General features: G+C 35.7%; 1 protein-coding gene across 1 annotated transcript in view; it reads right to left on the reverse strand.

Moving 5' to 3' along the window:
- Positions 1-16,450, reverse strand: part of LOC128233896 (uncharacterized) — a 50,382-nt gene extending 33,932 nt beyond the window's left edge. The window contains 7 exon segments of the mRNA XM_052947766.1: positions 246-372; positions 1,592-1,736; positions 2,507-2,637; positions 5,738-5,913; positions 8,060-8,213; positions 14,237-14,320; positions 16,096-16,450. Coding sequence (XP_052803726.1) covers positions 246-372; positions 1,592-1,736; positions 2,507-2,637; positions 5,738-5,913; positions 8,060-8,213; positions 14,237-14,320; positions 16,096-16,294 — 1,016 coding nt within the window. The 5' untranslated portion in view covers positions 16,295-16,450.
- Positions 16,451-17,432: the final 982 nt, after the last annotated feature.

The raw sequence follows: 17,432 nt of genomic DNA on the forward strand, positions 1-17,432 counted from the left end.
TAGCTGCTAGAGTGATGGGCCTTGCTTCATACAAGCTTGATATCATGGAATTGTGCGCCATAAGCATCCTTTTAATATCTTAGACGGGTATTCATATTTGAAATGTAACATTAGTTTTCGTATTCGATGCCGACGACATCAAAGCTATACAAATACATTGGGTGTTTTTCTTACAAAACTAACGTGTTATGTATATGTATTGCTTTTTAAATGATTGCTCTACAACTATAAGGGTGGCTACATACTTTGTTATGCAGACATGTTGACCGTCCATGATGTCAAGAACAAGGTTGCCGGTCCTCTGTCCTGCCGCCGTCGTGGGGTAACACCGACCCGGGTAGCCACCACACCGCCCCGTCACTTGCTGGACCACTGGTGAAATGGCGGTTTATATATTAATAATCATATATTAATAATATCATATTTCAACATGAAACATGTACATTGTACATTGTACAAGAGACGGTTTTGTATCAGTCGAACGTAGTGGTCAGACCCCTGTCAAACCGTTACGACTTTATACGAGTTTTTAAAGAAGATTTTATTATGCAAACATATCTGACAAGACCCATAGCATAGCGAAATTAACAACAAAGAATAATAATATACTGGTATAGCAAGATGCCATCTGTCATAGTAAGTTAACATAATATCTTCAAATAGCAATATGAGACCTACTTGAAGGAAGAATTTCATGCCATACGAGAGAGCCAAAATGTATTTGATTCCAAACATATATGTTGAAGCACGTCAGTCATAAACTAAGTGGCGTCTTATTTCAAAGGCCATGAAAGTAATTGTGGCAAGAATTTTTAATTTTTAATAAACTTTCACTATTTTTCAATAGCATAAATTTGAAGAATCTTGGAGTACGCCAAAAGTAGTTGTTTATATATTTTTCCAGCTATTTTTATAACTATCGCATTCTCAAACAAATTGAAATTCATCTTCCAATACCCCGCATTTCATACATTTGCGTTTGTGATATGGTAAAGTTTCGGGTCTATGCCACCTCCGGTTTCAGGAGCTAACCTGTGTGACGACAAGCGTAATATAGATGGAGCTTTTTTGTATTTTGGTATGTTTATTAGGTTGAGGTACTCGCTCAACTTCAAACTGAAAATAGTTCTGTAAAACCTTGACCTAGATGATTCATGTATAGTTGCATTTAGATTTTGGACAAAATTGTCTCGAAGTTTTTGTTCAACTAGCAGTAAAAATAATTTAGTTTTCCCTACTCCGCGATTTAACCAAACTTCGTAGAACCTAACTGGGAAAGTATTACTTGCACTTTCGAAGTCCAATTTATTTTGTAAGGATTTGCATCAAGTGAATTTTTGATATATTATACGTGTATTTAATGTATTTTTTACCTCATCACATACAAAGTTTTAACCAAAAATAATAATAGTAGTTTAATATCTTCCATTTATAAGATTTAATCTACCTGCATGGCCTCCTAGCATTTTATCAGTTTCATTGAATGAACCTTCCTATAAGGAATTCGGTGTTCTCTCTGGGCGAGGAGCTCTATGCTGCGTAACTATTCCAATATATTGAATACCCGATGAAGCACATGTATATTCCTTACCTGTTTTATAGACGCTGATGTACCAGTTACCCCCGCAAATCTGGGTGCTGTTTCCGGAGCATGAGTAGTTGCAGTTCCTTTTGTTTACCCTCCCCATGCTAAACAGCCGCTTGCGGTCACTACCACAGAAACACTCCGAGTAGTACTGTAATATAGGGCATCAAACATTAATGGCCTAAAGTTTATTCTTAGCTGGATAAGAACGATTATATTAGATATACCGAATGCAACAGGTGATTTAAAAGGCATATTTTTTAACAAACGTAGTCGTAAACATGAGATCAATACTAAATTGTACGCAATTAATAAAAAAAACAGTTTTGAAATGAATCAAGTTATGGAACCGAAGTGCGCCGTATAAAAATGAAAATAGTAAGGATGCGAGTGGAATAGGACTGGCGGCCTCCTCTTAGACAGTTTGTGGTTGGATGTCCTCAAGCAGGCATTTATAAATCTAATCATTTCTTTGGTTTGGTTAAAGTTAGCCAAAGTGTTTATTGATTGCCATACATTTATCCATATTAACTGCTAACCAATTAAATTGTTTTTATGAGTCAATTAGACACATCCTCACATGTGGCCTTATTATAAAAGTGTTAAACAATGGCCTTAAGATGACCTTAATTAATATCTTAATGATTAAGAAAGGGCTCGTTTGCTAGGCTCACTGCACCCATTCTTTATCATTGAGAATTTAATTTAGGTCATATTACTATACATAGTCGTATACACAAAAACATAGTGGCATTGTTTAAATCAACAACATAAAGTTTAAAGACTGTCGGCGTCTTTTCAATATTGCCGCCTGCACATTTCATGTCTGTGATAAAAAGTCTCTGCATGGTCTAAACGCTGCCTCACCGACCGGCTGGCACTTGGATGGGGTTGAGGGTACAGATATAATACTCTACTTGCCTCTAGACCAAAAAAGTCCTGTCCTTTCTGTGCACAGTGTCGCCTGCATGTCTCTATTGTCATGTTGGAGAGGGAAATCTTGTACAAGCCCAACACACGGTCAGTGTAGTCAGCAAAACACCCTACATACGCTTGAGGGAAACAGAAATGAAAATACAATTTACACAGTTTTATTTTATTATTATTAAAATAATTAAAAATATGGCCAAACGACTGGAAAATATAGCATAATTGGCACTGTCATTTGACAGGGTTATTAATACTAGTATATTGTTTGGACTTAAGTTTCGATTTTAGAAACTTTTAAGACGAAATACAAGTTTTTGTTTTCGGTGTTATGGGCTCTAGTTGGACTAGTATAAACCAATATTGGAATTTGCATTTAGAGATAAATAATAATTCTTAAAATATAGTCGTGAACTATTTAATACATCGAAAGACATATTATTGCTGACGCTTTATATCCCTCCTGAAATTGCGCCCGCATATAAAAAGGATAATGTGAAAGGAATAGAAATTATTGAAGAAATTATTAGCATATATTCTACTAACGATTATGAAATACTCATATCGGGAGATTTAAACGCTCGTGTTGGTAATGAACAAGAAAAGGTTAACATAGATAGAAATGTTTAAGGAATATTATGGTATTTTTGATGATGATCAAATAGCAGACCGAGCCTCCAGTGATACATATACTAATGCTTTTGGAAGACGTCTAATAGAAATGTGTAAAAGCTATGCATTATATATATTTAATGGCCGTATAGGTTCGGATAAGAATAAAGGCTTATTTACGTTTATAAACCATTTGGGAAATAGTGTAATTGACTATATGATCGGTAATATTACATTTTTGAAATTGTCGAAGACTTTTCAATTGAGGATATAGCGGAGTGTGATCATTTTCCAATTTTACTTAAACTTAAAAGTAAAATAGCTAACGTTAAAAATGTCGATATTATCGTGCCAACTCCTAAACCGCATTATACATTTACAGACAATAACATTGTATTATTTAAAAAAAAAACTTGATGAAAATATCAATGAAGGAAACTTTGAAGATATTGACAATATGATCATTAATGAAAGTTGTCCCATTACCGATACCATCAATGAATAAGAATATAAGTTACTTGAGTGTAGCATTGATGCGAGAAAGATCATGCCATTAAGACGTAATAATAATAATAATAATAATAATAATAATAATAATAATAATAATAAAAAGTGGTTTAATAAGGAATGTAAAACTTTGAAAACGAAAGTCACGATGTGCCTGCGTCGTTTTCGGGAATCAAAAAAATTACATGATCTCAATAATTATTTAACAGCGAAAAAGCGATATAAAAATGCATGTAAAACCAAAATAAGATCTTACAATGAATTATGTGTGCAAAAACTGGTCGATGTTTCAAAAAGTCAAAGCGACTTTTGGAAAACACTTAAAGACTTACCACAAAGTAATAATATTCATAAATCACAATTTCCACAGAACAGTGGTTTAATCATTTTAACGAGTTGTTTAATCCAGAATTGCCGGACGTAGAATTAACAGGAACAACTGTACAATTAGTCATAGAGAGTGATGTCGAATCATCAATATTGAACATGGAAATTACAGACGATGATATATTTGATGCCATCAGATCGTTAAAATCTAATAAGGCTACAGCGGGCATACTAACTGCAACCAACTTAAACACAGTATTAATCATATAGTATCATATATACGTAGACTTATCAATCGTATATACTCTTCAGGTGACTTTCCTGAACAATGGACATCAACACTGACGATACTCATACACAAGAAAGGAGCTAGAGATGTTCCCGATAATTATAGGGGAATATCCTTAATTGACATATTTAGTAAAATATACATTTACATTTTGAACAAACGTTTGACTTTTTATTGTGACGCGTTTAACAAAATAACTGAATCACAGGCGGGTTTTAGAGCAAATTATTCGACAATGGATAATGCATTTATTTTAAATGCTGTTATATCGAAATATCTATGTAAAAAAACGTGGTAAATTGTATGTTGCCTTTGTCGATTTTAAAAAGGCGTTTGATTATGTTAACCGTTGTAAGTTATATATGACATTGCTTAATCGCGGAATTAAAGGTAAACTATTTAATGCAATAAATGCTATATATGTGTCTGTTAAAAGACGAATCAAAAATGGTTATGAACTAAGTGAGAGTATAAATTGCCCTCTAGGATTGCGTCAAGGATGGAATTTTAGTCCTATTTTATTTAGTCTGTTTATTAATAAATTGTATGACTTCCTACATCAAAATGGAGTACGCGGAATACAACTTTCACCTGATATTATTGAAATATTCATGATTTTATTTGCTGATGATGTAGCACTTATGTCTGATACTATTGTAGGTGTACATTCGCAACTTAACCTGTTGTATGAATATTGTGAAAATTGGAAACTAACTGTTAATGTTAACAAAACAAAGATTGTTGTTTATAAAAATGGCGGTTGTCTTTCTAGATACGAACATTGGTATTATAACAATGAAAAAAAACGAATGTGTAAACGGTTTTAACTATGTTGGGGTCCTTTTTACTTCTACTCTGCACTGAATAAAATGGCCGACAGCATGGCTATTAAAGGCAAACGGGTTCTTGTATCATTATTAAATTCCCTGTATGATTTAACAGTTAAGGTTTTGTCCTCATTGTAAAGATGTTGTAGAGACAGAATATCATTTTCTTTTGGTGTGTCCTTTATATGATACTATTAGACAAGAATATATAGAAAGAAAATATTATGAGAACCCAAATATAATTAAGTTTAATATATTGATGTCTTGTCATATTGAAAATGTTGTGATAAAACTGCTCACTATTTATACTCAGAGAAATTCACTATTCCAGGAATAAATATTACATACTTGTTTTCAGTTTTGACTGTTAGTACATCGTATTGTATATATAAGTTATCAATGTCATTGTATCAAAATGTACTTTTTCTTGTATTGACAGATACTATTATTTTATCCATGCTCACTAATTTGCACAAGTAGTTTTCATGTATGTATTGTGTGATGTTTGCATGGGCTGGTGGCCTTCTAGCAAATAAACTGTTTGTTTGTGATATATAACTATAACAAATTGTCACCCTCTATAATATCATCACATATGGTTTTAATTATAAAAATCAATCCAGCTCACATGTTGTTTTTTTCTATCAATCACGAACAACTTACATTCTTTTTTAATATGCGGCTTGATCTGCGTCACGTTTCCATGAATGTGCGAACCCGACACAACCCAGCTCACACCTGAGAAAACGGTGAATGGTGTCCCCGTCAGGTCAATTGTGAACATACCACTCGGACTACAATATGACGAGCTCTTGAACTTGTCCGCCGCCTCACCGTACCTAGAGGTGTAACGAACGTCGTATTGAAAAGAGTCATAGGCTAAAAATGGCAAAGTAACGATGGGGGTGAATGGCGTCACTGTCAGGGTCCTCTAACACATTCAGAATGCAGATCTATCAAAGTCGTCATCCCTTATAATCAAGAACAATCACAGCCGCTTGTGTACTTGTCGTCTGTCACCTAGAATCAAGCACATTCAGACCCGATTGTGTACTTGTCGTCTGTCACGTAGTATCAAGAACAATTAGAGCGCCTTGTGTACTTGTCGTCTGTAACCTAGAATCAAGAATAATCACAGCCGCTTGTGTACTTGTCGTCTGTCACGTAATATCAAGAGCAATCAGAGCGCCTTATGTACCTGTCGTCTGTATCCTAGAATCAAGCAAACTCAGACCCTCGAGTGTACATTTCGCTTGTCACCTAGAATCAAGAACAATCAGACCCGCAAGTGTACTTGTCGCTTGTCAACTAGAATCAAGAACAATCAGAGCCGCTTGTGAACTTGTCGTCTGTCACCTAGAATCAAGTACAATCATACCCGAAAGTGCTCTTGTCGCTTTTCACCTAGAATCAAGAACAATCAGAGCCGCGTATGTACTTGTCGCTTGTCACCAAGGATCAAGAACAATCAGAACCGCTTGTGTACTTGTCGCCTGTCACCTACAATCAAGAACATTCAGAGCCACTTGTGTACTTGTCGCCTGTCATCTAGTATCAGGCATAATCACAATCTCTTGTGTACTTGTCGCATGTCATCTAGTATCAAGCACAATCAGAGCCGCATGTGTTCTTTTCGTCTGTCACCTTGGATCAAGAACAAACAGAGCCGCTTGTGTACTTGCCGTTTGTCAAGTAGGATTAAGAACAACTGTCACATAGATTCAAGAACAATCAGAACCGCTTATGTACGTGTCGCCTGTCACGTAGGATCAAGAACAATCAGAGCCGCTTGTGTGATTGCCGTCTGTCGCCTAAGATCAAGAACATTCAGAGACGCTTGTGACCTTATCATCTGTCATAGAATCAAGAACAATCAGAGCCGCTTGTGTACGTGTCGTCTGACACTTAGAATGACAAACAATCAGAGCCGCTTGTTTACTTATCGCCTGTAACCTAGGATCAAGCACAATCAGAGCCGAGTGTGTACTTGTCGTATGTAGAATCAAGAACGATTAGATACAGTTTTGTACTTGTCGTCTGTAAAACAATTAGAGCTGCTAGTGTACTTTTCGCTTGTCAGCTAGAATCAAGCAGAAAAAGAGCAGCTCGTGTACTTTTTGTCTGCCACCTTATATCAAGCACAATCAGAGCCGCCTGTGTACTTGTCGCCTGTTACTCAGAATCAAGCACAAATTAGAATCGCTTGTGTACTTCTCGCCTGTCATATAATATCAAGCACAATCAGAGCCGCTTGTGTACTTGTCGCCTGTCGCCTCGAATCATGAACAATCAGAGCCGCTTGTGTACTTGTCGCCTGTCGCCTCGAATCATGAACAATAAGAGCCGCTTGTGTACATTTCGCCTGCAACTAAGAATAAAAAAAAAATATTGCCGCGTGTGTAATTGTCGCCTGTCAAGTAGAATCAAGAATAATCAGAGCCGCGTGTTTACTTGTCGCGTGTCACCTAGAAGCAAGAACAATAAGAGCCGCTTGTGTACTTGTCGCTTGTCACCTGGAATCAAGCACAATCAGAGCCGTTTGTGTACTTGTCGCCTGTCACATGAACTCAAGCAAAATCAAAGCCGCGTATGTACTTGTCGCTTATCGTCTAGAATCAAGCACAACCAGACCCGTCTGTGTAATTCTCGCCTGTCACATAGAATCAAGAACAATCAGAGCCGCGTGTGTACTTGTCACCTGGGATCAAGAACAATTAGAGCCGCCTGCTTACTAGTCACGCATCAAAATAATAGCCGCTTACGTTCCTGTCGACTTCCACATAGGATTAAAGACCAGTCAACGCATCTTGCACTCCTGTAGCCATCCACCTTTGATCAATGACTTATAAGCTGTAAATCATCCATTGTGTAATTAAAAATTGTACCGCACAGTCGACTATTTCGAAACACCAAGAGTTTTCGCATGTTTACGATACGGAATGATATTCAGAAAATATTACAATAAAACCTGGACTCTGGAATTACCGTATCTTGTTAGGACCGGAAGTGTTAGTGAATGTGAAGTCTCCGGTGTTTATGGCCAGGGAGTCCAAGTCCACTGAGATTCTCGTGTACTCCGTCCGTCCACTCTCCGACCACACCTCAAGTGGATACTTCAACCGGCAGCCCCAATTCAAACCTTAAAATAGACAGAAATGAAAACACTGCCGGTACTGATCATTAGAGCTCTTTCTAACCTTGGACTGTAGTCACTTGTATTTTGACCTTGCCCACATCCATTTATATAAATTGATCTATGCTAAAATGTAAATAGTTATCATTATATTCTTTCCGATGGGTTATAGAGATTTATAAGTAAAATAAAAATGATATTTTACTGTTTAAAACTTGATATTTCTCATTGTTTTGACATTTTCGCCCGATCTCAATTCCAAATCGAATGTCAGCGCACACAGCGCTTGGACACAAATTCAACGACGTTAGTTCCGACATGACGTAACGTTAGTATTTATTTTAACTCGCTTTGCTTAGAATTAACACTTAACTGTAATTGCATATCCTTTCATATCCTTTTTAGGCATATAAGACAAAAAAAGAAAACGTTTTTGTAAGATTGCATTTTATTTCATCTTGTGTACACCCACTTAAATATTTCACTCAAGGCTACTCGGTGAAATAAATAACGCATTTACACTGAAATATACAAGTATCCTCTACATGTTAACAAAATAAAAATCCAATCGGTTTATTCCCATAAATCGATTATTTTCTTGGATAATATCAGTTTTGTTCACGATGGTGTTTTTTATAGGAATGTCAACATATTTGAGTCAAAGGAAACACAGATAATGTATAACCGTTTGATGAGAGTCCAGGGAAAAGCATGCGCCCATAATGTAGTTATAAGTGTTTCAGTGATACTGCAGTTTTTACCAATTGTTGTTTCTAGAGCGCCATGTATGTACAGTTGTTTCTAAAAGTGAGCCGGTGTTTTCAGCTAAAAACACTTTCTCCGAAACCCTTGACACCATTCAAAAATAAACACCGTTAACAATAATTTTAAAGCCAAATACCGTTTCGATAATCTATATTCAATACTTTAAGAAATATATGTACAGAGCAGACACTAAAGGACAATTACTATGTTGCGCTTTTTTGTACAAATTCATTTCCTTCCGTAAGAAGAGCTGATATGACAAAGATGCAGATATGTGTCGTTATTTAAAGGCGTTAACTGATTAAGGCCACACTAAATACATTGAGCGACTTGTATTCCGCTGCAGCTCATTTCCAATTACTTGAGTAATAAGTTCGATACTATTGGGTTCAAGTTTGTACCGCCTTTTTATTTCGCCAATGTCAATGTTGCTGGTAACATTTATATACATGCGTTCTGCGTTTCTGATTGTTGACAAAGCATGTATTATAACGGCTATTTGTAACGTCAACAAACTTTTTACGTCAATGCTAACGTTGGTCAGCACCAACATTAACTCTGTCATAAAAATAACGACAAAATCATCATTGAAACTGTAAGTGTTAACCTTGATCAACACCTGTTTGTCAACGTTAAAATAAACTTGAGGAATGGATTGCGGGATTGATGTCATTATAGGGTTATGAACGCAGTTGGGGTGGTCAAAGTGTGTGGAGTCCAATTTACACCAATAGTTCATTATTTTATTCAAAACTTGTTAAAACAATACTTCATTTCATTTAAGAAAACCTTTCAATAATTTCTTACCCATTTTTTGAATAGAACGACCCGACTAAAATCGGAAATATTTTATAAAATGACGTCACAATAACGCTGGAAAAGATCAAACACTTGAAATCACTTTTAAACGTAAAATTGAATCATTTATGGCAACAATACATTAAACATATCATTAATTCACACTTTCTTAAATGTTGATTTATATTTTATGGGACTTGGTGACACAATACAAAGAATAACAAGATCAATAATGTTCATGTACATTGTTATGCGATGAATTGCGATCTGAACATATCCGAAGATGTTGCGTGCATCAAATGATAAACGCAATTGCCGAAAAGCAGCTAATTTATGGAATATTTATGCGAAAAGCTACAGAAACAAGCTCAGTAGCAAAAAGTTTAAACATAAACTTGGTTTAATTGCACTGGGTAAACGCCAAAGACATAGAACATAAAATCACAAACAAGAAACATGGAATAACAGCACAAAACTCCACAAGCAGCACAGTGCATACATACTTTATATAAATCAAAGCGCTGATAGCGCTGCATGAACAGGGTTTTATACGGGATTTCACCATTATGATTCACGATCATGTGTGAGTTGATAAGGTGCTGATATGTTGCACAGTGAATCTAGGAGTCCCCGTGTAAAACAACTTCATGGGCCGCCCCAGGTTTATTCAAGCATGATGGTAAATGAAAAATTAATATTTAAATGACAATAAAATTAGTGTTTCTGTGTAAGAAGGCAAACAAGGATGGAGAATGTAACCAATCCAAGCAGAACTCCATCATATGGTGTTACATATGCGTATATATATACTAATCAAACTTAACTCATTAGAAAGAGTTTGCATATGTTTGCCTTATTATTCACAAAACAACTTCGAAAATACAACATATTAAAGAGAAATAGTTTTTTAATTAAAATGATGAAAATTTAAATAATTGATTTCAAACAATTGTACAAAAAATGGGAACAAATAAGGAAAACATTATTAAAAATGAAAACGACTTGCATCAGCTAATCATTTCTTCCATAATATATGAAAATGTAAAATATTTTAAGAAAATGAAGTCACATGCCAAAACACTCCGAGTCAGCCAAAAAAGGTTTTAAAGATAACATGAATTAGCAAAATCTTCATAAAATCAAAGGACTGAAAGCTTTGTAACGCCACAAAACAGCATCGTTGCATAAACGTGTTTTTCGTTTATGCGGTGATTTTCAACGCATAAAAATATTTTTTATATGGCAAAAAATGCACACTTTCGCCGCATAAAACACATACTAGTACAATAGCGGTTGATAAAGTTTCATCAAGATCTTTCTTAGTTTTTTGTGTCCACTTAACCAAGCTTTGAACTAGACTTAGACGTAAATTCTGACAAAGATTTATGAAGATCGGTTTAAATGTGAACCAAACCAATTGATCTTTGCGACATTTGAAATGACGTTTAACCCGACTAAAGGCTGGAATGAAAGTTACGACAAAGCACAACACCGTCATTTGGGACAATCAGAAAACTGAATCGTCGTATTACGTAACATATATTCTCGAATCATTGTCAGACTGACGGGCATGTACCCTTGACAATGCGGACTTTCAACATGAACGTGAAGTTAGCGGCCTAGCGACCAAGCGGTGTGAGGTTAGCGGCCTACCGACCTAGCGTCTTGAAGTTAGCGGCCTAGCGGTGTGAAGTTGGCGGCCTAGCGGCCTAAAATTGAATCCTATTTCAAAGCATGTATACATGCATTTTCTCCTAAAACAATGACATTAACTGTTTTTATGCACAAAGAAGCTATTATCTAGCTAGGCCGCTAACTTCACGTACATACGTTCAACGTCATTTCAAACTAATAATAGGGTCATTATGCACTTCTTTCTTTCATTGATTGTGTTTTTATGCACTAGTCATTTGAACACTCTAAGGGTTTATTTTCAACTTCTATTTTGGATCAACTTGCCTGCAAAAATCACCGCATAAACGAAAATAAAACACGTTTATGCGGCGATGCGGTTATGCGGCGTTACAAAGCTTAGTTATGTAAGGATGCTATATTCAACCCTTTTTTCAGAAATTCATCTTCAAAACCAAGAAGGCAAGTGCTCTTCAAAATATTGCCTTTATAATATGGCTGGAAGTTGAGGTGTAAATATTTAAGGAATGAATTGTGGGCTTGAAGGGTAATAACACCGTAATTGGCTGAAATAAAATTGTGGTTCCTATTTAATGCACTTCCTCAAAATATGATCTATCACTGTACGAAGTTTTAGTAAATTCCATCCAATAGTTTTCAAGTTATGCTCTGGACAAGAAGCAGTAACAAAGGGCAGTAACTCTGTAATTAGCTGAAATAGAATTGCGGTTCCTGTACATTGCACTCCAACTCATTATGATCTATCATTGTATGAAGTTTTATTAAATTCCATCCGATAGTTTTCAAGTTATGCTCCGGACAAGAAAAAGTAACAAAGGGCAGTAACCCTGTAACTAGCTGAAATAGAATTGCGGTACCTGTACACTGCACTCCCTCTCATTATAATCTATCACTGCATGAAGTTTTATTAAATTCCATCCAATAATTTTCAAATTATGCTCCGGACAAGAAAAAAGTAACAAAGGGCGGAAACTCTATAATAAGTTGAAATAGAGTTATGGTTCTTGTGCACTACACTTCCTTTCATTGTGCTTTACCATTTCTTGAAGTTTTAATAAATTCCATCAAGTAGTTTGCAAGTTAATGTCTGGAGAAAAAAATGACAACCAAAAAAAAAAAAAAGCGCAATAACTCAGTAATTAGCTAAAGTATAGTTATGGTTCTTGAACACTGCACTTTCTCTCATTGTGCTTTACCATTGTATGAAGTTCCAAATGAATTCCATTCTGTACTTTTTAAGTTATACTCCGGACAAAAAAAGTAACAAAGGGCAATAACTAAGCAAGTAATAATAAGAAGAATAGAGAAAAGGTTATTGTACACTGCGCTTCCTCTCATTATGCTCTATCATTGTATGAAGTTTAATCCAATTCCATCCAGTAGTTTTTAACTTATGCTCCGGACAAGGTAAATTGCAACGGACCGACCGACAAACAGACGGACCGACGGACCGACCGACCACAGGGTGACTCCAATATATCCCCTTCAAACTTCGTTTGTCGGGGGTATAACTAAAATGATATCCCTAATGAGTATTTTTTTATATTTCATATATGTATTACCTTCAAATTACCGAGATATAAGTTGTCGATAAGAGAACTCGAAAATGAAGGACGAAAACAATGATAAGTCTTGATTTGCAAAACGGACACAATATATACGGGAGTGTACCTACTCCCACCCCAGATAAGAAGATTAAAAACTTTTTTCCATGCTGAAAATCCTTACCTTGTCCACGGGCAAATAGAAAATGTACCCGTTTGTAAAAACTAAATCAAAGTACAATTCTACCATATTTTGATTTACTGAGGTGGGTGAATAGCATCTTCAATTTGGATCGAATATCGCCAAGGCGCTTTCATTCGGAACTCCACGGCCATCGCGCAGTAATTTCATTCAAGCAGTTAAACATAATGGCTTTACTCTTGGGAATCTTGAGTATTGATGCAATAAAACACTTAAATTCCTGAATACACGTTAAAAACCACAATTAATTCATACAATTATTTAAAATTTACGCACTACTTCTGCGGATGAACAGGCATACGTCCGAGGTTGATTTCGATGGAAGATGGCCGTGGAGTTCCGAATGAGGCATTATAGCTTAATTTAATTAATAAATAAGTGTCGCGGATGATAAATTGTCGCGGCTCTTTTAACTTTTAGTTTACTTTTCGTTAAAAATCAAAACAAATGGTAGATATTTGGATTATTATAATAACCCGGGTACATTTGCATAGCAGAGTAACTTGGGTGAACTCGTTAATTTTGTATTTTAAAATGATGCAACGCTCCTTTCAATTCCGCTATTCTGATCCCTTTTCGGACGAAAATGAATATATAAAAATCTATTTTGGTACTGAAATGATCGTGCTTGGTTGTATTTTAGAACGAACATGATAAAGGAAGTAGAACATAAACATGAATGTTTGATTTTTATTGAATATTGTCACATAGATATTTAAATGTATACAGAATACATATGAATTCGATAGCTTATTACGCATCTATTTTAAATTCGGGTTCATGATGTAAGCTTCAACTGTCCGCAGACAGCGGCAGCCTTAGCTGTAAACCAAAGTTACCACGCGCATGTGCAGCGGGAACTGCGAACTCCAGACAAAAACTTGACAGTACCAAGTCACGTAAACCGACAAAAAAAACTTTCTCCGAAAATAAATGTTTGCATTCCGTGTCTCTATTTGATATACAGCTATATAAAATGGCGGTAAATCCGCGATTATCATTGGTCGAGAAATATGTGCGAACATCAATAGGTTTTAACACAGACCTTTAAGAGCTCGTTAACTTACCAACGTATTTGTAGAAGGCTGCGAAATTAGAGGTTTTCCCAGAATTAAATGTAATGTAAGCTTGAGGTGACGAGGTTTGCAGACCTGAAAATGGAGGTACAATGTGGATTAATGGCGTACAATTGTACGAAATAACAGCGTTAGATATGCAATGCATCAAGCAGGGACACACTCTACTGGTGCAATTAAACCGTAATCGGTGTATTTGTAATTGATAGAATTATAATTAGTCGACATTCTTGAAATTTGATTTATCGTGCGTAAACCGCAAATGGCATTTAATCATGGTAATGTGTGACGTAAAGTAACTCAAATTATACATCGCATGGTGAAAGCCGTAAATAGCAATTGAGTATTTAGCAACACGTTCATAACGTGATAATCTGCATTTTGAGACATCAATAATATTTGTAGGTAAACAACACTTTTTTCCAACATGTACACACATACAAATCTAGTACAAAACGCTTTAAGCGCTAGCACAAACCGATAACGAACATTCCCACAATCTCTGAGTACTGTGAGTGACCCTCTTCCTTCTCCGACCTAGTTTCCTCTTTCCTATCAATACTATCACTCCATCCTAACCACCGTGTATTTGTCATTTCTAAATCCACTTTTGTAAGAAATTATTTTTCTTTAATTATAGCATCCTACCATAAAATGAAGTAATAATTGTTAATTGTAGTAATTGTATATTTTTTCAATTACTTGTACTCATCATATCTCAACAAAAAATGTAAAGTAATAGCCGATTTAGATACGTAAAAGAAAGAAAATATACTTATAAATGAACTACAATCACCAAAAAACTGATTGTATGATAAAATGAAGTAGTATACATGTAATTTCATTTAAAACATTATCGATTTATATTTTACGCCTAATTACCATTTAATTGCATCATAATACTATCCATATTTTTCCGGCTTTTAACGACTTCTCAGAGTTTATTTCCTGGAAATAAACCTGTCCGAATGCGATGACCCAAATTATTTTCTTAACTACAATGAACATGTAGATAGTATCGGTCCTCGGCCGAACCAAAATTTAAACACAGGTTTATAATATATTTATTTATTTGATTCAGTACGCGTTCATTTTGAAACAATTTGCGGATTCTGCTTTTTATATTACGTTCTGTAACTCGCCGATCTTAAAATAATTGCTTGTTGTACAATTTCAATTGAGTTATATAACGCAAAACGCATCATATTCGAACTATATAAGCCACATAACATAGATTGAAAAATCATTAAAGCGCTATTTATAGCAAGCTAATTAACATGCAGAACGCAGTCGTTAACTATAAGAATATATTGCTTACAAGGTATTTTCAATGTAAATGTAAATGTAATTTAGGTCGGTTACCACTGAAGTTCTAACCGCGCTGGCGTTGATTCGCCCGTGGGCGCATTAAATCGCCAAAAGTTAAAAAAGTTATGTCGATCTGCTGATGCGATTTCCGAGATACGGTTTTAAAAGTATACAGGCCTAGCGGCCTATCGCCTAAAAATGGGCGGAGTGAGCGTAGCGAACGAGCTCTTCTTAATATTTTAGACATTACTTCAGGTTATATAACTGACTTAAAATACAACCTCTTTGGATGATACACTGTAAACGCAAAATCTGACACAGGAAGTGTGTATCGGATGAGTGGCGGTTCGCGGACTTTTAAACACGCGCGAAAATAAACGTTCTTAATGATTAAGTATACTAGTTAAAATTGAGCTTACCCGAGCTGCAAAATCATTGGCTGAACATGTAGGTTGTATTCTAAACTTTATTACACATCCGACGTTCTAGTGATCTACTGGCTTATGACTACATGGATTCAGATGACGGGATACCATGCTTACCATAACAATACACTATTATGCCGACGTTTTTCTTCCACGGAAGGAAGACCACATAGTTTCCGTCCAGGGCCTGTGAGCCAAGGTCGTTTTTCACGTCCAAACACGAATGGTACTCCTTCAAACCTGACGTTACGTCAAGGAGCGAAACACACACTATCCAAATGACTGCACGAGACGTTATATGATATAGACTCTGCATTGTTACACGTCAATATAAGCGTATTCAGATCATAAGAGGTATTATGAAGTTTGGTATGATACTAACGAAAATTCTAGAACCTGGTATATCCTACCATATCCAAGACCAACAGATGTATTTGTTGTTAAACCGACGTTTCAAAATGCACAGTAAACAACGTTAAGTAAACCCTAAAACCGCATCGTACGCAAACAACACGTCATAATTATTGAAATAATTAATGCTTTATAATTCGAGTACAACTCATCCATGACTAAACTGAAGGCAATGACGCCAAACTGCTAATTCTTTGGAGCGCAGCTTTTAAACAAAATGATTTATTTTTTATTTATTTTTTTAAACAAAATGTTACTCATATGTTTCACGCCTCTTGAATCTGTTGTACTTGCCATTAACTGACAAACATACACCTCCGAATGCCAAAGAAGAATATTTCTCCAAGCTGCACCGCCTCGAGGTGATTATTAACCATTACATGCAAGTCCGTGCCGTAAAACAAGCGTAGTTTATTGACTTCCTTCCAAGTAAAATATAGAAATGTAGAGTATTATATTTATTGTTAGTAAATAGAATACGACCATGTCAGAAGCGACAGCCATTTCCGTTGGACTCATTTGATTCCACACTCCTTCTTGTGATTATTTCCTTTAAAGACAATGACTTAACATTGATTGTCATCCACGCTCAATGATAGACTGTCTGGAGAGTGCCCTATTCCTAGAACCGAGTTATAAGACTGAAAATCCCTTTCAAACGTATGCTTACTAGTGAGTAACTACACACTAGCTAATACAACCAGCCAGCACCTTTAGGTCAACGTACAAGCCAAAATATTCCAGTGCCTATACTAAGTATATTTTCACAACTTAGATATCTTGACCTTTGACCTGATTGCGCCTTCCGTCTCATCATCATTATACTACAAATGTTTTGGTATAATGGTTACGTGACAACTAAAAGCAAATATGTGCATGAATGTATTTCACTTGAATTTACAAGAACGTGAAAGGCACCAATAACAGACCTAACCATTGATCAGATGTAATTTTGGTACCCCAATGTTCTAGGCTACTGTTTAATGAAAATATTGCAATTATAACCTGATGACGATGTGCACAACTTTGCCAGCTTTCAAACA

This window comes from Mya arenaria, chromosome 5 (genome assembly GCF_026914265.1).
Source record: "Mya arenaria isolate MELC-2E11 chromosome 5, ASM2691426v1".
Taxonomy (NCBI): Eukaryota; Metazoa; Mollusca; class Bivalvia; order Myida; family Myidae; genus Mya; species Mya arenaria.